At 36.4% G+C, this 24,265-nt stretch overlaps 1 protein-coding gene across 2 annotated transcripts; it reads right to left on the reverse strand.

The window, feature by feature from the left end:
* Nucleotides 1–1,081: 1,081 nt before the first annotated feature.
* On the reverse strand, nucleotides 1,082–23,359 carry NBN (nibrin). Of its 2 annotated transcripts, XM_064390974.1 has the most exons (16): nucleotides 23,201–23,359; nucleotides 21,494–21,627; nucleotides 19,798–19,943; nucleotides 18,380–18,539; nucleotides 17,870–17,973; nucleotides 13,606–13,723; nucleotides 13,137–13,327; nucleotides 11,983–12,083; nucleotides 10,380–10,506; nucleotides 9,325–9,585; nucleotides 8,581–9,049; nucleotides 6,511–6,582; nucleotides 4,999–5,154; nucleotides 3,924–4,037; nucleotides 2,914–2,963; nucleotides 1,082–1,277 (listed from the first exon to the last, which is right to left on the reverse strand). In XM_064390974.1, the coding sequence occupies exons 1-16, from the start codon at nucleotides 23,229–23,231 to the stop codon at nucleotides 1,247–1,249; spliced, it is 2,265 nt and encodes a 754-aa protein (XP_064247044.1). In that variant the 5' UTR covers nucleotides 23,232–23,359; the 3' UTR covers nucleotides 1,082–1,246. The 2 variants fall into 2 exon arrangements, with proteins under 2 accessions (XP_064247044.1, XP_064247052.1); XM_064390982.1 differs by lacking the exons at nucleotides 1,082–1,277; nucleotides 2,914–2,963; nucleotides 3,924–4,037; nucleotides 4,999–5,154 and having other exon boundaries at nucleotides 6,512–6,614.
* Nucleotides 23,360–24,265: the final 906 nt, after the last annotated feature.

Here is a 24,265-nt window from a genome sequence, read left to right on the forward strand (position 1 = left end):
GGCTGCACTTTGTGTATCACTCTGGAAAACTGCTGACCAGCAAGAAGAAGCCAAGACAGACCCAAGAAAACACTGGCTTTGGAAGGCCAAGTATTTTCTGCATGTTGCAACCATGATGACTTCAGCACATCTGCTATCCTGACATGCACAGATCACAGTGCTGTTCCTCACATCTGATACACAACGGAGCCCTTCAAAGGGTGCAGCTCATGTTGATTGCTCAGAGCTCTTGGCAGAGGGAGTGACTGACTGTGCCAATCAACCAGATTACTTCCTCATATGAGGAAGGAGATCCTCCCCCTTGAAATAGAATGCAACAGACCTATTGTCCATTTTTATCTGCATGTGAGACAGACTTCATACGCCTGAGCAGGAAGTCTAGAAAGTTTTTCTCACTGTACTTCCAGGGTAATCTCACTAATCGCAATTCTCAGATCATTAAGATGAGCTCTCCTAATCCACAAACAGGTAATTGTTTCATAGCTTTCCCAGTCAAACTATTTTGAAGGCTGTATTTTTTACACAGTGATTGAAAAAAGTAAAGGTGTGAAAGAAAGAAATGGGTCATGTAATTTCAAATTCCAAATTTGGGTGTCACAACTCTTTAAGACTTTGTCTGGCTCAGAAGTAGGTTTTAACAAATGAACATTCAATCACACTGATTTCAAGGTGTAAATGAAAATATGTTTAAGCAAGAGAAAAAGAAGCTGGGTTTTTCAGTTCCAAGATATTCTGTACCAGTTATATGCTCTATAAAATGAACCACAGAGAAGTGGTTCATTATGCATCATATAATGATCATATCTTATCAACCATATCATAATCGAACACCAGTTGTATCTCAGCCTCAATAGATTTTCAATTCTTAAGATACCTTTGAAAGTACCTAATTAACAAAGCCTTTCTGAAAAAAGAAAAAATAGCCTGATGCTAACTTTTTTTCCTAAAATAGTACTGATAACCAAACATTAGAAATAGCCTAAAATGAAATCCTAAGTATCTACAGTATTTTCCTGAGCATTACTCTGAAGTGAATAATGGGAAGGTCTTAACAATGCTGCAATCTGTAAGTACCAAGCAGTGAAAGGAACTTTTCTCTTTTTTTTAATAAAAGCAAGACTTAGAAAACATGTCTTACAATAAGAGATATTCAAATGGTCCTATATAGGAACATCATACACACTGCAACCAGGAAACCTAAGAGAAAGCAGGTTTTGCCAGAGAAACACTAAATCCAGGTCACAATTTATCTTCTTCTTTTCACATTAGGATCATATCTGCAACAAAAAAATAAAATCTGTCACAAATAAGTAAAATAATGATATTCAAAGTTTATATAGATATACAATGTGATGCAAACAGCTTTATTATATATTCATAACAAGGGAATAGCCAGTGCTCAGTCCTTTCCCTGACTACACTCCTATAATTAACTATAGTTACCACTATTTGAATAAAGGATGCATAAGATAGAAGAACCTCTGTAAGAACTTAAGATAACTGTTAATGAGATTTTCAGATTTCCTAACTACTTACAACATTTAAATCTGATGCATGACCAAGCTTTTCCAAGCCTTTAATGTCCCAACACAAAGCTCTTCACTGGAAAAGGACACCACAAAAATCAAAAGAGGAGGGAAAAGGGGTGTGTATGTTTATGCTGATGTACATTTGACCACAACTCATTCAGACACAACCTTTCTGCTGCTTCCTACTCCTGCATAAAGCAGATCCTTGCCCTACCTTGCCCTTTATACAGCTTCTGCTTGACTGTTAGAAATTTAGAGCTATTTTCTGTACATACTAAATAGTTACCTGATTTACTGCAATATGCTTATAGTTTGACTCTACTTGACATCTACTTGCTATCCCTTGGCCTTCTCCATTTGTGCTTCATCTCCCAAACTCCTGTCATTTCTTTGAAATTCTGATGCGTTTTGTATTCATGCATGACTAACTTACAAACATAACTGAATGATCAGGCAGTTTTACTTCCACTAAAGTAACTCATCAAAACTTTATGCTTCGACAGAAAAACGTGACAACTTGTGCGCCAAATTACATCACCACATATCTAGAAAGGTATTAGAAGTCACTGTTGTTGCTATACAATTCAGCCTTCAACAATTAAATGTATACCCTTTGAAAGAAATGCTCCATTATTAGCTGTTAATGAACAGAGCAAGTTGTTAATGCAGCAAGATTTTCTGAATGGTTCTAACATGTGCTGATATACAAAATTGTGATTGTCTGACAGTGATTCAGAAAAAAAATCCTTCTTCACCATATACATTTTTCTACTCAAATGCACAACTTTTGGTGTTCCTCACATTCATGAGAGGTGAGAAGTCAAACACTGGTCACTTGTTTCTTCACATAAAAAACATAGAAAGTAATGAAGTTTTTGCTAAACAAAATGAGACCCTATTAACTCTCAAAACAGTTTTTTGATTTTACTGTTATAGCATTGTAACATTTTCTTTCTAATGCTTAAATGTCTTCTGGACAGCAAATTCTATGGATTGGCTATGGTTTCTCTGGGCAGGGGAGGAGTGTGGAGATAAAGCAGATAGGAGCAGGAGATGATCCATGACAGAAATTCGCATCAGAACAATGGCAGCTTCACCCCTGTCTGTGACTGGCTACAGAGATGCTGACAGTCAGGAACATCTTTCCATGTTTTCTCCTCCAACTCGCCTCCTCCTATTTTCCACGTTAATGAAGCCTGAATAGGTTGGTTTTTTTCCCAGAGAAACTGATGAACCACTTTGACTACATTCTATATATAAGAACACGTGAAATTTTGCAAAGAATAGTCAAAGTAATCTTTTCCAAAATCAAAATTTGTAAAAAAAAAAAAAAGATGTGATGCAAAAATACACATTTTTCTACGCACAAACGTAAAACTCTTACCTAAAGAGATCATCAGCAAGTGATTCTTCTCTTGCATGTCGGTTCTGTTCCTAAGAAAGTTTATTAAATATTTGACTGTTAAGGATAATTCTAATTAAGCATTTAGAAAAACAATATTCCTACACTAACAGAGTTTTTCCCAAAGAAGTAAGTTCCCTCTAAGTTTTCTGTTTAGTGCATATTCACATTAGACAAGTTATTTCACTACTCAAATTTGGCTACTGCTACCAACTAAAGAAAGGGAATAGTTTGTGCAAAGTGTCAATTTTGGTCAGAAATTGGATTTTTTAGGTTTTAAGCACCATTATAGAAATACAATTTTTAAAAATATGATTATTTGTGTATAAGGGGAATTTTAATTAACATTATCTATATTCAGAGAGTCAAAAAATGAGATAAGAAGCGTTGATGCAACTGCATCTCAATCAGGCTCTGGAAACAGTATGACTCATCAGCAAACATTTTTAAGGAAACTATCAGAAAATGAAAGTGCCAAAGAACTGCCATGATAAGTGGTTTTTTAGGATTTTTATATCTAAAGATGTGCACAAAAGAAAAAATATTATATTTATTCTTACTACATCTCTTCAGTACACCCCAACACAGCTTTACTCATACACTTTCTGTTCTATTCAAGAGTAGAATATTAACTGTACTGTACAACTATTTGAGCCGTTAGCCATATAGAAATTTTTTCTAGCTCCCTGTCACATTTTTACAAGTCACAAGTTTACGTAGCACTTATTTTACTCATCAAAAGATTGCTTTCATTTAGGTTACTGATTTTCTTTCTATAAATATTTCTGATTACATGAGTGTTACCACTGACCTCTGACATTCAGTAATTTTACTACTGTAAATGCTCCCATGAGCATGTGTGGACGACTAACCAGCTGAGGTTTTATTTAAAAAATAAAATCCTGTAGTATCCCAGTAATGATCACAGGTTGGTATGATTACTTAAATTAGTCAAGTTTTTATTTGATCATGTTTAAAAACTGATTTCTTACCTCAATTTCTTGCCTTAACCAGTCTTCTAGCTCTGAATTCTTTCTAGCATGGTGAGCAATCAAATCTGATCCTCCAATAATGTGTGGAAGTTGTCCTGCCCCAGGGTAAGCTACCTGTTGGACAATAAATTCTTACAACTACAAGGCAAGCATATTGCAAATAAAATATCTATTTTAACAAATTCAGAAAGTCTATTCAGACATCACAGAAGAAAGTCAGGCAGTCTTTCTTTGACTAACATTCAAAGATCTTATTTAAATGTGACTGAAGTTAAAAAAGCATTTACAGAAAGCTATTAACTCCCTCCTTTTACCAAAAGAAACAAACAAAAATACATCTGGTAAGTTAAACATAATAAATAAATTTCATAGTGCATTAAGTGGAGATTGAAATATCAATAAAAATGAGTTTATATTTTACTGTCAGACTGCATAAGCATCTGTTACAAAATGGTGGATTATCAGAAAATTAAAACATTATCTAAAAATGAGACCATACTCCCAGGAAGTAGTATTATGTAATCACATTCTATACATAGTATTTTACTGAAGTGCCTTTCTAGTCATCTCATACCATATGATTTTACTTTTTATTTTATTTTTAATACAAGCTGAAGTGGTACTTTTACACTGAACACTAAGAATCATTTTGCAATTGTCTTCAGGACCCAAGCAAGCAATCATTTTACATTTGTATAATACAGATTTAGTTCTATTTAGAAATCCAAGATTTATTAGTTAAAATGGAAGATTCTGAATTACCCTATGGTTTATATATAGGTCTTTGGAGAAGTGGAATTGCTAGCTTTTACAAGTACAACCTACAGTTATGGTAGCTGTCACTTAACAACTTATTCCAAGTAACAGCTTGGAATAAAGGGTGTATAAGTATTTAAATAATCTAGCACAAGGTAAGTCTTTGTGAACTAGTACTTCTTCAGTCAATTAAAAAAATACTGTTTATAGTATAATATGGTATTTAAATGTTTAGTAAAACAATTCTACAATCTGAAGGCAACACATTTTAGTAGTTTTAAATAGTGCCATCTTGTGACCATTCAAAAAACACACTAACCTTTTTGAACATTTTGAAATTTTTCTTTCCCCCATAGCTGGTATTTCCAGAGAGATGACTGTTCTGTCTTGGATGGCTGACAACCAGCGATCTAAACTCTGTCAACAGAAGCCTGCTAGGAAGATTGCTGGAGTCATCTTGCAGTTTGGTGTGGTTCTTATGTGGGAAGAAAAAGGAAGAAGCATTGAAGTACAGAACAGGCACACAGCATGTCTAACAGCACAAACTGTAGAGAAATTATCCTGAGCAGACCTAAGTAAAAGTTGGGATTACAAAACAGTGAGGGAAAGCAGCAGCAGTGCTACAAGCTAAGACATGAACTATGAACTTCTCAGACTCCTAATATACCATAAATAGAGTAAATTCGATTTGCTTGTGTTTAAATACATATTTAAATGCTGCATGGCAGACAAAGTTGAACATTTTCAGCTCAATTCTAGCCTACAGATAATTCTAGCCTACAAATTTAGGGCTGTAAGCTGAATTTGATTAATATATTAAATTTTTCTTGTCCATGAGAATGCTCATATGCCAGCAAGTTTGCATCCACACTTTGCTGCCTAGGGCTATATCTATGTGGATTCCAAAGGAATCTGGGAGCAGGACAAGCTCGTAAGTAACATTAAACTATGTTCAAGGGCAGTGCCAGCCCAGATGCAGAACAGCTGTTTTATTGTAAAACATAATCAGAAGTCCTTTAATCTGAGGACCCTGCACTTTGGTATAACTGCTCAGCATTCCCTCTTCTTGAGGTTTTATTTGTATGTAGATGAAATGGTATTATTCCTTGTTGACTGGTACACTCTGTCTCTTCAGAATTCTTTTATTTCAGTTTCATTCACCCTAGTCTCCTCTTCCTCTGCCTCCCTGCCACCCCAAGCAACTCTCCTCTCCTCTCCTCTCCTCTCCTCTCCTCTCCTCTCCTCTCCTCTCCTCTCCTCTCCTCTCCTCTCCTCTCCTCTCCTCTCCTCTCCTCTCCTCTCCTCTCCTCTCCTCTCCTCTCCTCTCCTCTCCTCTCCTCTCCTCTCCTCTCCTCTCCTCTCCTCTCCTCTCCTTCATCTCACCTACAAAAAACTAGCACACTATCTACTGTTAATCACTGTATATGACATCTATTTTCCCAGTGCTCCATCTCTTCCCTTTTAGTTGTGATCTTGCAGCAGACAGGATTACATCCCTGGCAGGCCATTAAGTAGGTAATCTAAGAAAATCATCAGTACAAGTATTAACCACACTGAGGAGTTAATACAATTACATGAAGTTTCAGTCACCTTTAAGTATCCACCCAAATGCCATTACAGAAGAACAGAGATGAACTACTTTTTTCACAGTCTACAAGCTGGACTGCACTATTGAAATTTACATATGATTATGTTACGGAGTACAATCCTCCAAACCTCCTTTACCTTGAAACAGGATCCAAAAATACTAGGTTATTAAGAGCAAAAATTTGATGTGTTTCTGTAAAGCTTTTTATTTGCTGTACAAACTTACAATTAGCTGGCTCCTTACCAAGACTGAAGACTCTTGCTTGATATTACTTTTCATTTCTGAAGCTAGAACTGATCCAAGATCCTCTTCTTTCTATTTGATTAAAAATTATTTTAAATACAAAGCTGAAATGAAATGGACATTTAATTACATAGAATTGTTTTCTGCTCTTTATGGTAGAATAAACATATTCAAATCAATATAAATTTTTAGACAGGAAATAAACTGCCCCGTACTTTAATTTTTTTATGATTTTATGCATACTATAACAATTGTTGGAGATTTTCCTCTATTAAAACATCACTACTATTTGTTCAGTTGTGTTTTTTTCCTTCTTCCTTATACACCAGGAAGTTTTGTCAATCTGTACAATCTTCAAAGTTCTGGCAGGCTCTGGAAAACTGTAAAAGCTTTTTATATTCAAAAGCAGAATTTTCAATTTGATATTTGAAGTGTACATGTGTGCAGAAAGGACATTTCATTACCAGGACAAGAAAGTGTTCTGCAGGTTGATTATGTCCTATAGTTTAAAACTAGATTTGTATTACATAAATTACTTTCAGCGGTTCATAAAATACCAAATCAGCTTTATGCAACTTGAAGGTTTTGAGTCAATTACTCACATTCTTTGTCTTGCCAGATACACAAGGTGCATCTATACCTAGAGAAAATAGTTATCAAATTTGCCTGGAGAGCTTTATAATGAAATCTCCTTCCTAGTCCACTGGAAATGTATTTTACATGAATAAAGTAGGTCATTATTAAACTATGAAGAGACTTGTTTTCAGCAGAAATCTTTAAGTGCATATTTATCTGCTAAAGTACCAGTTTAGTTGCCCATAAGATTATTTTTCTCCTTCAGAATCCTGACAAGAAGTTAGACTAGAAAAACTTTCCAAGCATCAAGCAACAAAATTCAATAGACTATTCCAAGCACCAGTTTTAGTCCGTCAGTACACTCAGACCTAATAAAAAGTACCTACTGTCTGCTAATATAAAAATCAAGAAACAAAATTCTCTAAATTATAGAACTTGTCTTTTAAAGTTTGCCTGTTAGTAACACATACAAGAAAAGAGCACTATAATGAAGTTCAAGTTCACACTTTGCCAGAAGCTCCAGTAAAGCATCAACAAGGTGTCAAGCTGGTCTGACCTAAGGATGCATAGAAAATTACTAATTCTTATGTGGTCTAAGAAATCTTGCAAATTCCAGTTAATCATGCGTTCAAACTTTTAAGCACTTAAACACTGCCTACACTGTAAATGGACTGGACAGTTAGCACTAAAATATATGTTCCAAATAAATAAAAAAAAAACCTTGGTCTCTTATTCCTATTGTACTGTTAATACTCTAGACTTGTCAACATTGTTTTCCTTTACAAATCTGCTTTTCTTTTTCTTTCAATGAAGTAACCACTGTTAACTGAAAGTGTATTGTTTTCTTCATACCTCTTAGAAAATTTCCTTAGCGTCAAAAACAAAAACAGAAAAATAATCACAAAAACACAAGCTGTGTTTTGGTTTTGCTGTTGTTTTTGTTAGTTTTGGTTTAAAATTTCTCATACAGGAATTTTAATAATCTTTCACACAATATCAAAAGACTCAAAAGACATTGGACACTACTGTGGTATTCAACAGAAGAGGTCAACAATAAGTTTCTTTAGAAAATTAATTACAAAAATATAATTGAGTACTATCTTAGTATAAGTAACAACATTGTAATTAACACAGCAACAAGCAGTATGAGAAATTTTTCTTGGACCAGGGATGTATTCTCCTATTCTACTTACAGTATATAAAGTAAAAAAAAAAAAAAAAGAGGAAAAGTTCAGAATACAAGCAGCTTTCAATAAACAAAGAAAAAAATGCCCAGAATATAAAAAAACATTTAGGTAGATGTAAAACTGCAATGTTCACTTGTAAAAGATGAATAATTCTGAACTAAAAATTAATGTATGAGATTTAAGCAAACAAATTTTATAGAGCCACTTTCTGCATAAAGGCAATCTCCTCCCTCAAGGACTCAATTGCATCCTTCCAACAAAACTGCAAATTTCAAGATTAGGAACCCGAGAAGAATATAAAACTTACCAATACTTTATTCTCCTCTTGCTGATTTACATTTACTTCTGGAATCCTGCTTCCTTTGGCTTCCAAACACTGTTTTTTCCGTTTACTTCTCTGAGCTTCCTGGTCATGATCTGTCATTTGATCTTCCCAGTCTATGTCTCCACTTCCAAACACAATTTCTAGTGCTTCTGTATCTTTAGACAAATCATCTAATTCCTTTCTCTTTTTTGGTGCATGATTTTCACTAGAAGTGGTTTTAGCGTCTGTTCTATCACTCGTTAGTTTTACACTTTCCCTCGTAGGCTTTATACCCATGTCTTCTGCAAAATTTAGGTTTGGTTCAAGGATGTTATTTTTCTTTTGATGCTGTTTTGCTTCACTGTTGCAGATCAATGAAGTTGTGGTTTCAGTGCACTTGGGAAGAGGAGATGACCTTTCCTCCAATTTTGCTATTTTGGGTACAGATGTTTCTTCTTCTTCAGCTCTTTCCCTTAGCCAGAAATAAATTACAAAAGAAAGAAATTACAAAAGCATTTTTGAGTATGATTAGCTGTACCCACAACATAACAGCTTCTGGGGTTTTAGGGACTGCATTGTGAAATTCAAAGTGCCCTTGAGGAAAAACTTTCCATTCTAGGAATTTGATCTAAAAATTACCTTTTTAAGTATGTGTCAAATTTAAAGTACATTGCTTGAGTTAACATTTTCCAGAAACATCACGAACATATCAGTAAGGGAAATAATGTCAAGAACATTTCAACGTACCTTTTTCTAGAAACCTGGAAGTAATTCATAATTGAGTTTGACTGGTGGCGTGAAGCACTCTCACGAGGTTTGCCAGCTTCTGGAATTTTAGATGGTGAGACAGGCTGACTTCTTTGACTGAACCCAGATGTTCTGTTCCCTCTAGGTACCGATGCTCCTGCATTTACACTGCCACTTGTGCCACTGTTTTTCTTTCCAGTTGTATCCTGGAAAGCCATTCTCCTTTGTCTATGCACCTGGGAAGTATTCTCCATCTCCATACTAGATTAGAGAGGAAAGAAATACTAAATGACACACAGGAGGTTACCAGAGATACACTTTTTAAAAAACCTATACCTGCACTTTGAATAAACTTGTATAAACGATGTGCTGAAAACAAACTGTGAAATCTGCTATGATCAATACATTTTTATAATTGTGAAATGGCTTGAAAATTTTTAACACTTCAGACAGTCACGATAGATATGCAGTACCTACAAATGCATTTGAAAGTCATCTAAATCCTATGGGATGCTTTCTGTAATCTAGTACTCAAAAGAAGGAATTGTCACTGCAGACAAGTGACAGCAATTTAGTGCATGGCATTTCTCGTCACCGTAATATTTTTTGGAAAAATCTCCTTGCCCAGGATTTTCTCCTGGGAAGCTGAGAGGCCTCAGCTTCTCCTGTGTTTTGCTGCTTTAGAATGTGGTTTGGAGATTGTTTATTCAACATGTGAATTGTTTTTGCTTAATGGCCAATCATGGCCAGCTGTGTCAGACTCTGAGGAGTCAGTCACGAGTTTTCATTATCATTCTTTCTAGCCTTCTGTCTGTATCCTTTCTCTATTATTTAATGTAATTTAGTACAGCACTCTTTAATATAATATCATAAAATAGTAAATTAGCCTTCTAAGAACATGGAATCAGACTCCTTCCTTTCCACCATCGTTGAAGACCCCAGAAACTACCACAATTTCTAACCCCGTGTATCTTTCCCCATGGCAATGATACAGCTTCTTTGCCATAAAGGACTGCTTTATTTGCAAATATTAGCTTAGAAATTTCCATGAATACCACGTCTGCTCTTCTGTATCAGCTATGTATAACGTGCTGGTATCTGCAGCAGTTGGCATTATGGTTTCATCCACAGCCAGACTCTGGGAAATGGCTCGGCCTGCAACAGCTGATGCAGAACTTGCAGCTGCAAAACCAACATGAGAGAAGAATTAGAAGGTTAATATCAAATCTGTGTTTCTTTGCATATGCTATTGCACATTACTACTTGATCACATGAGATACATGAGATCTTTATAAAATGATCTTAAAGCAGTTTTCATTAAAAAATAAGCAGATTTATTAATTAAAAAAACCTGACAGAAATAGTTCTAAAGGACCAAATTCTGGAATTCAGATTTAGTTAAATATTCTACTGGTTAAGTAATGAAATTCTGCTTAAATAAAAATGAAGCATAATGAGAAATCATATACCAGTATGTACATAATGCACTTAAAAAATCATGTGGTATATATTTTATAAATATATATATATATATCACGCAATATATAGATCATGCAAAACTGTCAGAGCACAAAATTCCTTATATTTACTCCTGTATGATGATTTCTTGTATCTGGGATACAGGTTTTTCCAATTTTAAACACTGCTCCCTTTAAAGTCTGATATACAGTCTGTTTACGCAATTTCAGACAACTTAACTTTTCTCCAGTTGAACTGTTCAGACTGGAAACAAGAATCAGCGTCTCTGCCAGTACTGCATATATGTCTTTATTCAAAATACATTTTCAAGTAAGTCATGTTCCTGCATGTAGAGACAGACTTCAGGGTTTTTTTCTTTGATTTTTAAAATAACGGTAGAATTTTCTACCTGATACAACATTTTGTAGAACAAAACAAACATAATTCTATAAAATGTAATTCTGAAAATTTCATAGCAACAAAATATAGAATAATATGAAGAGGCATGAAAAGAGACAAACAAAACCTCCTTCTGTCTCTCAAAGACTTTTGTTATTACCGCATTAGCAAATACAAACTTCAAGTCAAGACTTGGAATGTCCACTCCCAAACTACTACTTCAGCAAATGTGAACATGTCTCATTGTCTTAACGTATGGAAAGATTATTTTTAGTTTTAAACTGTGCAGGAGGTGTCTGTATTTTCCTAAAGCAAATTCTGTTTAGAGCAAAGGGCAAAGAAGAAAAAAAAGAAAGACTTAACAAATTATTTCCATTCTTATTCTCTTGATTTCTGAAATTCATCTTTGACTTCCTGATTATCCCAGTCTTTTATGAAAAGACAGAATAGCATGGAATTCAAACACCACATACATATGAATTCAGTGGTCACTAAAAAGATGAACTTCAGATGTTTTCAAAGTATCTTTTTTTTCAAGGTTACTGTTCTACGCGTCTGCCTTTTAGGCTAGTTTTAGATCCACTTTTTTATTTACATCTAAGAGTCATGTAAATTTCATTGCAATTTAGTGCACGACCATTAAAAACCAATTACCTCTTTGGAGTTGTATACGTTTTTCATAGAATGTCACTTTTTTTTAGTGGTTTTGCAAAACAGAAAAACATAACTGATGCTCCTACACAAAAAGAAATACTGCCTCTTTAAGGCTGTTAACTTATTACTCCCCTTCCTTCCAATTACCTTTGGAAGCAGGCTGCTTTTGAGGGTTGCAGTATTTTTCTGTAGACATGAAGATAACTGCCAATCCAATTTCTGCCTCTGGAATAGCCCTAAGATTCTTGCTGTTAATATACAAATAATAAAAAAAAAAAGCTTTTCATATTCAAAGATAAACAGGCAAATGACCAAAGTTATGGCAGAGTACAAAATGTTCCATTCTTCCTCCACAAATAATCAGCCTCCAAAAAACACTACTGTTTTTCCCAATACAGTAAGTCAGCACAATTATCCTTCATTAGAGCCATGTCCTATATGTATGAACTCCCATGTCTCCTGCTGCTGTAGCCACTGTATAGCTCCAGTAATCTAGCCCTAACAGCTCTCCTTTCCTGATTTTTGGGCATTTAACCAATTATGCTCTACCTCTGGTTCAAAACTGTATAAAAAGAGACTTGAAAGATCTGACCACTTCTTACAAGTCAGGCACCCTTCTCCCCCAGATCTTCAGTACTACAGTTATGAGATGAGATTGAGTACTGTCTTCTCTACCTAGCAGGAAAATTTAGGGGAACTAGGTTTATGTGTTAGGATTGAGATTTTGCTTCATTGTTTCAATAAAATGGCATAATTATAATCCTAACATTTATAATGTATGCAGTCTGCCCTCTCAAACAAAACCTACCACCAAAACAGAAAGTAATTTTCATTAAACAGAAGCTGTTCTTCAAAAACATTGTACAAAAGTGAACCACATGAGCTCAAGGTGCCATCTCATCTCCTTTTGATGAAATACATATAATCAATGAAATATCATAAATTATCTATTTTGAATTCTTAGAATATATAAATTTTAACTTCTTTTAAATAGTAGAACAGAAACTGTTTGCTCTCTGCAATTATAAAGCAACTGCATTATGATGAATTTTTTGTAGAACTGAGTTCTACAGAAAAGTAATAAAAAGAGAAGAAAACAGGAATTCCACCAAATCCTCACGGAACTGCCAAGTTGTTTCTGCTTCAAGAAGTTTTAGTTACTCTGCCAAATACTTAAAACAATGTAAAAATGACCTCTTTATAAGCAGCCTCCTGCTTAAATATGTATGTAAATACCATGACCAAGTCTCTGTAGAAGTTCTGAAATTACCCTACCGCTGTACAAGAGAACAATGCTGCACCTTTCCAAGTCAGTCAGAATGGAATCAGTCCAGTTTGTCATAGAGTCAGATCCTGAGAGCTGAGAGTTTGCCAAACCCACATCAACTACACAAACTTCAGGAGAAAGTAGTAAAGGCATTTCTTTTCTTCCTTCTGTCATCAACTTTACTTCCCCTCCTCCAAGAACAACTGCTGGACCCAGTTTCTTGTGCTAAAAAGAGAATGCAAAAAAACCCAACTTAGAATGCAGTCAGTTCAGAGGTATCAGAATACAGAACTATCAGTGTAGTGCTTCTCACTGATGCACTACTGCAGATGAAATATGTTCTGTTCCTCCTCTACATTTTATCTTGCTGAGGCCACCATACCATAGGATAAATACACAGAAATCCTTCTTTCCTGATGAACCCAGAATGAGTGTGATTTCAGAGTGAACAAGTCTGTACTTAGCTACCCCTGCAATATTTCTGCAATGCAAAGCCTGATTACCTGCTTGGCAGTTAGAAATACAAAAGTTTTTCCACTGAATATTTTTTTCCTTTCATGATGCTCAGATAAATCCAAGTTTTCGCTGCCAATGGAAGGCTCGTCAACTGGAGGATAAAAGCTGCAAGAACAGAAAATGAAAGTTACAAAATTCAGATTCCCAAATCAGTACTGACTCATAGTCCTTTCTGTTTAAGAGTAAAGTTCTGAAGTTAAAATCCTGCATTTCTCTGCTAAAACTACTTACATAAATAATTTGCAAGAAATTGTTAAGAAGAAACAGAGCCCCCAATTTCTCATCATCAAAGATAAGACCGAGACTTTCTACTGGTGTAACTAAAAAACACTTCTAGGAATGCATTCACCCAAGCTGCTGTACACATATCCACATTCTTACTAAACAACACTCACAAATGAGACTGCAACTTCATTCTGCATTGACACGTGATGATAGTAAAACTCCACACAAAATTAATCATCTTGCTTCCTCACTCCCCCATGTGTGGACAGTCACCCCTCATTCTCTTCTACTGTGTCAAGTTGTGTGCCACCACACACAAGAACAGCCTATAACGTGACAGCAGACAAGGACACTTTCCTTGCTAGTGGGATACAGAACTGAAAGGATTCACTCTGCAGATTCTCTATTATTTTGTCCAATACAAGGAAAGTGAGCTGGAGTTTAGCTAGGAAATACATTAGGCAAAAATAAAATTCTACCCTGAAGGCCTAAATTTTGTCACAGCCTACAACCTCAGCTCCAGTTAATGATGGCCTGCCATCATTAGCCATGTCCTAAATCACTCTGGAGTTAGGACATGCATTTAACTACTAATTTCAGGATACTTAGAAGATTTTTGAGCCACATAGTCACTGCTGCAGCAGTACTGACAGAGCAAGGTGAAAGCATATGTCAGAAAGAATGGAAATGGTAAGTTAATTTTAACCAAACTATACCCCACCTGTACCCAGACAGCTGCTTATGTACACAGTTTGGCTAATCACAGAACTAATTATCTTTATTCTGACAGCTGATTATATATCCTTTCCATACTACTATGCACAGAAAGAAGAGAAACACACCAAAAAAATTCAGTTTAACAGCAAAGATTGGCAGATTCTAAAGAAGACATATATGAAATGCTGAAATATTGACATTTCAGAAAAAAATCAACCATTTGTAAACAGAAAAACATCCCTCAAACACAAAAAATAAACATATATTTAAAGCCAAACACATATAATATAAGCACATAAAATTTCTACTTCATCCAAATATGCAATTCAATTATGATAGGCTAAAATGTGTTATGAATAGGCTATATAGTTACAGGTGCTTTTAAATAATCTTCATTCTTATGTGTCCTTCACAATCAAGCCTTCAACCTTTATGTACACAATGAAAATTAGGCAACCTAAATCCACCAGATTTTGAAAGGTGAGTATTTGATCTATTTCAGTAGCCTGTTAAAATCTGTTTACAGAAATATTGTTGCATTGAAATTGAATAGATATGACAAAGCCTACTAATTTCAGACTTTAGTTATTATGCCAGAAGATTTCCGATAGAGGATTCTCTAGAGACAGTTAGTAACCTAAGATAAATGCAAGGGACAAAGTCATCTTTAAAGACAAAAGGACAAGTCAAAACAGAAAAACAACAGTTTTCACTACTTTGAAACTGGACTATAGTTCTTTATAAATATATTTTAAAATCTCCATTTCTTAATTTCAGCATACAACTTTAAATTATGATTGTCTCCAAAAAACACCCCAAAAAAAACCACCTTTGGTTTTCCTTATAAACTCTTACCCAATGCTGATTCAAGCTCAAGAGGCAACAGTCTTCTGCAGTCAGGATTCTAAAGTGTTCCTCATATATGCCTCATAAGCTTTTAACAGTAACACCATTATTTAGAAAAGATCCTATACAACCTTGAATCTCTCAATACATAGATTTTGATTCTTGGTGAGTTTCTGTTCAAAATTTTGTTACTTTTCTTCTTTTTCAAGGCCCTGCACTATAGACATTGGCCTGCAGTCATGAAACACATTATTTCATACAGGATTGCACTCATGCAGCCATTTGTGAAATCTCCAGTTATTGTTCTTCCTTGCATAGGCTGTCAGAGAGTACCAGAGCACTAGGGTAACAGCATAAAAACTCAGTAAGTCTCACATTCATATGGGAACTGCAGATTTGCCATTACATGAAGTCTTACTGTAAACAAAAAGACACTTTAATTATTTTTTCTTTTTAACTTTAAGATAATATTTCCTTAGGCTTTTTGGGAGGGACCAGCTCTACAATAATAGTAAAGATTTAATTAACAGTGTCACCCAGTATTGCCACCTCAATATACTTTTCCTGTTTCACACCCAAACCAGTATTGCCCCAAGCTGTCTGATGTCCTGTGCCTCTATTAGCTCAGGTCAGCTCTAGCTACAATGCACAATATAGAGACTCCCAGTCGAAGTAACAAATATTTTTGGAATTTAATGAAAATAGTTGCTAAGTAAATTTTCAGCATCTTCCCACAAGCTACTTCTCAAAAACATGACCTATTTAAAATACAGCAATTATTTTAAACATAGATCTATGTATTAAATCAGCAGTTTCATTTAGCTTGATGCAGAACTCTCTTTGAAAGCTACAAAATGTGTATACTGCTAGTATCACTACCTTTTAGCCAGTTCAGGTCCTCTCAGCATCTTAAAAGTTAGCAAAAATATTTCAGAAAGGTAAACATATCCATCTGCATCTTTTTCAGGGAGCACTTAAGCCAATTATACTGTCACTTCTGTATTAAATGGACACACATCCTGGTTGCAAGACAAAGACACTGTTTACTTGTTCCTGCAACAGACAGGAACAGCAGCATTACCACCAGGTAATATTGCACCAAACAAATTTCACGTTGTACAACCAATCTCTAGCTTTTGATGCCTTGTATCACCTGTACTACAAAAGAAAAAAAAATCTCACAGGAAAGTATTTCAGAGAATAGTTTGTTCTGTTTTCTAACATCCTCAGAAAACAATGTAGAAGTTTAAATAGAAGGGAAAGTTACAATTAATTCAGATTCTTCTGAAACTGAAGAACAAATGAGTCTTAAGCCACTCACAGATGACTAATTTGACATATTACATAAACCCTGCTAATGTAAAGCAGCTTCTAGAAACTAAGGAGTATTTCCTACCAATTGCTCCAGATTGGCATCAGCATTTTTGTAACAAGGCAGCGTCATGTTGTGTGAAATATATTTTACCACATATCAAGCAAAGCTTGTTATGGATCCTCTTGTTCTGTTTCTATTTCCATGTGTGCATCAGAAGCTGTTCTAGCATCTACCCAGCCTCAGTCTTCAAACTATTCTAGCAATTGCTACTACCACACCTACTAAAGAAAATAAATTGCCATTTCCTAACATACATATGTATTTATGCCCATATGAATGTATATACATAGTGGGAATTTCTTACCTGTATAAACCATGTGTTCATACAATAAAAAACCAACAACCACAACCCCCAAACAAAACAGAAATGTCTCCTTTTTCAAGGTAAAATGAGTAGCAATATGGGCTCAGATGAAATTGTCACACACAATATTGTGACTATTTTACATTTTTCTTACAGCAAGAAAATAACCAGAAGAGCTATTCTGCAGTATTTATTGATTCCAAATTAAGAATTCCCTTTTGAAGTTAATTTAACCGTGAAAACAATGAATATTTTATTCTCATTTAGTAAAAGCTAATGCACATTAGTCTCACTTCATCTCTCAATAGATAATTAAAAACCTCTTCTATTTCAGAGAATTCAATGGTGAGGCTCACTCTGTTCTGACCAAAGTTTACAGTAAACTCAGTAACTAACAGCACACTGGAAAAATATCTCAATGTAATGAAATAAACTTGATACAATTTCTTTTATAAAAGTGTAAACTGTTTATTTTTATGTATCAATTCCCAGGAGCATTTGAAGCAATATTTAAATACCAACAAACAAGTTCCTTTTCAGAGACAGCAACATCTCTAAGCATAGAGTCGATTCCAGACCTCTAATTTTACAACTCTAGAGATAAGAACAACAAAATTGTTGGAATATTAAAATGTTAATGATATTAAGCATTCCTCTACGAACAAAATTACTATGAATTGCGTATTATGTCAAAAATCATCAGATAAATGTGTAGTTATCTGATAATGTAACTCCCATAAACTTCATTCTGCAACACAGTAAACATGATGATTTGGCAACTTACCTTTCATGATTTGGCAGCTGTTGCCTGGACTGAATAGCTCTGATTAATTCAGAAAAAAACTCTGGTTTTATAATTGGTCGAGCACAAATCAAAGCACATATAGTCTGAAAAACCAGAAAATACAAATTTACTGCATAGTAAAAGTTCAAATAGAATATGGTTCAACCGACATTTTAAGATCTAAGATGTGGAAAGTGTCAAACAAATAAAACAACACTGATTTGTGCTTCTAGGATTGTTTTGCTTCTAACAGCCTAGCTTTTAACTGGTGCCTTGACTAAAGCTATGAAAATGTAGAAGGCAACTGATGAAAATTACTAAGTCTTCAAAACTGACTTTTTTTGTTTCCTTCCCCTTCAACCTCATGTTGACATGCACATCTTCTAAAGTTGGAAAAAGAAGAGTTGATTACGGTTTTGTAGAGAAAAATCTTCAACAGGTCTAGAATGTAATTAGCAGTCATGGGAAAACTGCAAAGCAATGCTATCAACAGGCAAAAGCTCAACATACCTTAACAGTAACTTTTACTGATACCATCACAAGGTGGGTACATTCTCTTGTCCATTCATTCACTACAAGGCCTCCAAGCTGCTGGATGGCTTGATTTAAAGCATTTTTCTGTGCTACATCTAAACACGAGGAGCAGACAACCAAAGGTTCATATTCCACTCTGCAAAGAGCAAGTAAAAGAGAATTGCTTAAGTTAATTCAGCCAATCATTATGATGAACACAGCTGACTTAAGTATTGCATTTTGTATCTCATGGAAATCTGAAGGAAAAAAAATAAAAGACCCATACTCTAATCTAAATCAAAGTAAAATCTTCCTGCTTTAAAATTTCCTGAAGGAACATAATACTAGTCTTTATTCAGAAAAATTAATGACAACTTGACCTGATGTCTGAAATATTTCTATGGACTTGTGGCCCCTTTTACAGACATCACACAGAATTAGTGCCTCAAGAATAGTGCAAGGCCTGGAAATATCATAAGAAATTTGAGAGTGCGCCTCCAAAAGCTAAAGTATGCTCAATAGGACAGGTCACCAACAGATCAATACTTAAAAATACAAGTGTCATAAAATGCAATTTCAAATAAGTTTCCTAGCATTTCCATTATCCTTGACCATATGCCTTTATATATATTTTAGATCTTCCATATAAAATTATATTATTTCATGTTTAGATTATTTAAATTTCTTTCTACTTTTTAGACTTTCTATTACAACAGCCATGATGCAACTGGTCTCATGGTATGATTCCTGTATCATGTTTCAGGTATGTTTACCTAAAATATTTTTTAAAAATTATTGTAGAAATTGGAGGAGAATGCCAAGTTTTTTCTAACAATAAATAATACCAGCAGCATTGATAAAACTGAATAAAATTTTAAGGCACAAAGCCACCTTCTGGTTACTTTAGCATTGATGATGATTGACTCTGTTTATCTGCTACTTCATTTCTAGAAGTGCTTCCTATAAATAAACAGCACTACCATGTTAAATTGGGAAAAAAATATCAAGCTGGGTTCACATCCTCCAGCAATGTCCGTTCTTTTCTCATTACATTATGAACAATTAACAAAGGCTCCAACAAACTCTAAACCTTTCTCCCTTCTTCTCATTTGGTGTAGGATTTTGTTCTTTGCCTAAAAGAGCCTGAAAATACTCACTGTACATGACATATTATCTTCTAAAATGCCAATGTTTTCTTATCTACAATTTTAATCTCCTAGTGTCAAAATTAATTATGTAAAAATATAATGGAAAACTATTTCAGAAGCAGTTGTGAACACAGCCAAAATACTACTTACCTCCTTTGCTGTCTAAAAATTAATCATTGCTGTATCACTTGCAAAGTTGCATGGTGTGCTAAAATACTCTTCTAAAAATTAATTTTTAACTTGATATTTTATAATCAAAACACTTACCTAAACTTGCTCTCAAAGACTCCAAAGTTGATTCTGTCGCCTGACTGCAAAGACACTGAAGCACCATTGAGTTTTGATCCATTAACAAAAGTGCCATACTTGGATGTATCTCTTACTGTTAATACAGGTACTGAGAGACACTGACTCTGAAAATAAACACAAATAAGCCATTATAGTTTATCAGAATTAGACAGCTTTATCAGAAATAAGTTACTATCATTGTGAATCAAAGCAATGGATAAATAAGAAGCAGCCCACAAAATATCATCTTAAATAAAGGCTTTGGACAATGAGGCTTGCTATAAGTAATTATTTATCTTCTGGTTTTCACTGTAGAGAAATAAGAGAAAATACACATGTTTTTAGCTTTAGAACTTCTGTGCCTCTTACACCTAAGTCTTTTTGGAGACAGCACTTCATCTTTCTGGAGACCGTGCATGGCAGACATTCATTGGCCTGAGCTGGTGCAATTTAGCAAGGCTCTGAGGTTTATTACATTTTTACCTACCACTCAGTTCTATCCTGGGCACTGAATAGCAAGTAAAAGCCTAAGGTCACCTGAAAGCACTTTCTAATGCTTCCTTCCATGAGGAATGCTAGTCCTCCCTGAAGTGCACCAGCATCTCTTGAGAAGAGGTTAGATACTGTCAGATTTGCAAAGTGGCTCACAAGCTGATGACAACACTGACAGCTTGTTTTTATGAAATTCAGCCATGCAGTTATATGCTACTACACAGAATGGAAAAGGTGTGAAGGGACCACTGGAAGTGATCTAATTCAACCTGCCTGTTGGGATTGTCTCCAGGATCCTTTGGAGTATCCAGAGATAGAGACTCCATAGCCTCTCTGGGCACTCTGTTCCAGCACTGAGTCACTCTCACAGTTCTTACTCGTGTTCAGGTGGAACTTTCTGTGTTCCAGTTTGTCACGGTCTCTTGTCCTACTGTTTGACACACCAAGAAGAGCCTGGTTCCATCCTCTTGACACCCTCCTAGCTACTGATAGACACCAATGAGGTCCCTTCTCAGCTGTCTCTTCTCAAGGCTGAACAGGCCCAGATGCCTCAGCCTTTCCCCACAACTGAGGTGCTCCCATCCCCTCATAATTTTCACAGCCCTCCACTGGACTCACTCAGTATTTGCAGTATTAAAGAGACAAATATGTTTTACATGTTTTATTTTAAACACTACATAAAGTTACATAAACTAAATTTCTGCTGACTACTTCAAAACATCCATAACTGTCACAACACTCAGTGACAGTAAATTGCTGATTGCTAATTCTCCTTGGTACATTTTCCTTTTCCGTGCCCTAAGCAAATCATGTGAAATGAAACAGACACTAAGTCTGCAGTACACAACTGAAGCACTTCCCAGAACTGAAAATTTGTCTGTGTAATGAAACTTAATTGCATCATTTTCCTGCCATGATTATTTTAATACAAATTCCTAGTGAATTGTCACTCTGGGATAAAAGGAAGCTTGGACTACTAAAATTATGTCACAAAATTCCTCAACGAAAGCAAACAAACCTAAAGGGTGAAAAAGAAATTCAAGATGAAAAAAAAAAAAGACAGGTGATCAATGGTTCTACTCCAAGTATAAAACTTGTGAGAGCAAAATGAGAGTATGCATGGTCATGGCAGCCTGAATTGTCCCCACAGTGACAATAATGCAGTAAAATGGTGGCTACTTACAGGGCTTGTTTCAGGCCGACTTACAGTCAGAACTGCGTGACTTCGACTGATAGACTGATCGTCCTGAAGCAGAATTGTGCAGTTCCTGCGTCCAACAACGTATTCCACACCGCTTAAAAGCCGATATGGTTCTCCTGGAAATAAACCAGGGACAGAAAAATACCAATTTAGAAAAGAACACCAAAATACCTGAAGCACATGGGAGGGAAACTGAGAAGTTTGTAGTACCTCTAAATCTCAGCTTTGCCATGCATCATTTATGGCCAGAGCATGGTGCCAACAATGCCAAGGTTGTGGGTTTTGTCCCCATGTGTGCCATTCACTTAAGAAATGGACTCAATGATCCTTCCAGCTTAGAATACTCCATGACTCTGAATCTGTGATTCTGATTAGAATTATCCATTTAGCTTATAGACAAAACCTCTTTCTTTCTTTCTTTCTTGCTCCCTTGCTCTGTCCATTATAAAAGGATACATTTTACAAATAAACAAAGCAGTTTCAAAAGTGGCAGCACAATTTTTTCAAGGACAATATATTTTTAGCAATACCTTCTTGAAGATTAACATCTAGAAGAAAAAAAATAAAAAAAACCAAACCCCACAATGTAAGATAGGTTTTCTAAAACACCTTTATAAGGGTAGCTAATTTTTTGAGATTATATTGTTTATTCACATAACTGATTAAGAGGTTGAGAGGAAAATGTCCTCCTAAAGAATGTAAGGAGATCTTCATGTAAATCAAATTGATACTTAGTAAGTTCAGCCTCTGACCAATGCTTATGCTTTGGCTTATGCTTTGTACCTGCCACCTGGACCCCATGGTGGCTTCCCAGTGAATGGCTTGACTCTCCCAAAGGTGTGCTACCACTGGTCAACAGAAACAAAAATGTTTCTTCATAAATATGAGTACATAAAGATGGATTCTAGTTATCGACCATGGCAAATAATTCTCCAAACATGAACTGTGCAGAAATGATCATTCTGAATAGAATGAAGTGTTTTGATTCACTCAAGAGCGTTCCAAGCAGTAAGAGGTAGATCAGTTCATTTTAACATGATTTGGTGCTGTGTCAGAATACAGATTAGGACATATATTAGGTGTGTACCAGGATATAAATCAAACATCCAAAATCTCCTCCCAGTGAACCAGGAAATAGAGCAGATGCAGTTGTGTTAAGTCTGTTCCTTACAAGCACTTAGGAAGAAATATATATATTATATGATACCTATTATTAAAGCTCCTATAGACAAGAAAACAAAGAAAAGCATAGAGGCAATTTCAAAGCTCTTCATGCAAGAAACACTATGAAGTTCAACATTTGGTCGTTACACACCGTTTCTGAGGTTGCTGCCTCAGAGTTCAACTCTCCGGGTACTTCAAAGCAGGACTCTGTAACCTGCAGCACCCTAAGACATCCCACACACGATCGAAAAGAAGCCCTACTACGTTTAACAGGCACTGTGGTCGGCAGTGCTCCAGGAAAACACGGACCAGGACTCAGCCGACCATCGGCCCGAGGCAGGGCGGACACGCACGCCCGGCTGGAGCCGGCCCCATGGAAGCCAACACGGCGGCACGCCCGGCTGGAGCCGGCCCCATGGAAGCTAACACGGCGGCTCGCCCGGGGAGCCGCGCAGCCGGCGGGAGGGGCCCGCGGTGCCCGGGCCCAGCTCGCCGGAACGGCCGAGGCGTCGGGTGTTCCCTCACCTTTTCCCGAGGCGGGCACCAGTTTCCACATCCTTGAGCTCCGCCCGCCAGCTCCCGGACAAGGCCGGGCGGGGGGGAGAAAATCCCGGGATCTGCCGCCGCCACCGCGACCCCGCGTGCCGGGCCGGGATAAGGGGCGGGACGCGACCGAGAGCGCCACCTACTGGCCTCGCGCGACCTCTGCAGCGGTGGGCGGGCGCGCCTGCGCGGGCCGGGGCCGGGGCCGGGGCCGGGCAGAGGCTGAGGCTGAGGCTGAGGCTGAGGCGGCGGCGGCGGCGGCGGCGCTAGGGTGAGGCTCTCGCCTGTGCCCGTATCGCTGCCGGTCCCCTTCGCCCCGGGTCAGCGTGGATGGGGGCTGGCATCTCACAGGAGCCACTTCTGTGGGCCCTCTCCCCGCTACCAAAAGCCAGGCCAAGAGAAACTAATACATTCAGTCGTATCATCTTGTTCACTTTCACCATGGAAATACAATGATTATTTCACAGGTGGATTTTTGCACATTTGTATATTCCACTGCGTGGTTTGTTTCCTCTCGCTAGCTGTTCTGGTGAAGCTTCCTAAATTCTGTAGTATTTGGCAATGTAAAAGCTTCCCTTGAACTATATACACTCTGTTTCTCCTACTTTTTTTTTTTTTTTTTTTGTGTGGTTTATTTCTTGGCGTTCTTTGTTGTTGCAGTTTTGTTTTGTTTTTCTGTCCAATGATTACAGATGCCTTGAGACTCAGTGTGGTTGAATTAACTGCTTGTAATGGCATTTTACTATGTAAGTCTTAAGCAACTCTTTAACAAACTCTTACCAAATATTTTCCATATGCTGCTTTAATTATAAATGTGGCAACTACTGCCCAGCAGCGTGGCATTATTGCTTCAATGTCTGCCAGACTGCGTGTTGAACTTACGAAGATGTTACCTGCTCTAGAGCTTGCTGTGCCGACAGAAAATCAATTTATTTTTTTTCCTAAATGCTGAACATTTAGAGAGAATGGCTGTTTCACCATTTTTGTACAGGGCAATGATGACTAAGCCGTAGGATTTAAATTCTGCTTCCTCTGAACTCCCACAGC

This window comes from Passer domesticus, chromosome 1 (genome assembly GCF_036417665.1).
Source record: "Passer domesticus isolate bPasDom1 chromosome 1, bPasDom1.hap1, whole genome shotgun sequence".
In the NCBI taxonomy this organism is placed as follows: domain Eukaryota; kingdom Metazoa; phylum Chordata; class Aves; order Passeriformes; family Passeridae; genus Passer; species Passer domesticus.

Bases quoted from the DNA above. Each gene is read 5' to 3' on its own strand.
- NBN (XM_064390974.1), bottom strand. From the start codon at position 23,231: ATGTGGAAACTGGTGCCCGCCTCGGGAAAAG. The intron at 5,155-6,510 runs GTAAGGAGCCAG...TTCCCACATAAG, and splicing joins AGCAAGAGTCTTCAGTCTTG to AACCACACCAAACTGCAAGA. The intron at 2,964-3,923 runs GTAAGAAATCAG...AAACTTTCTTAG, and splicing joins GGTTAAGGCAAGAAATTGAG to GAACAGAACCGACATGCAAG.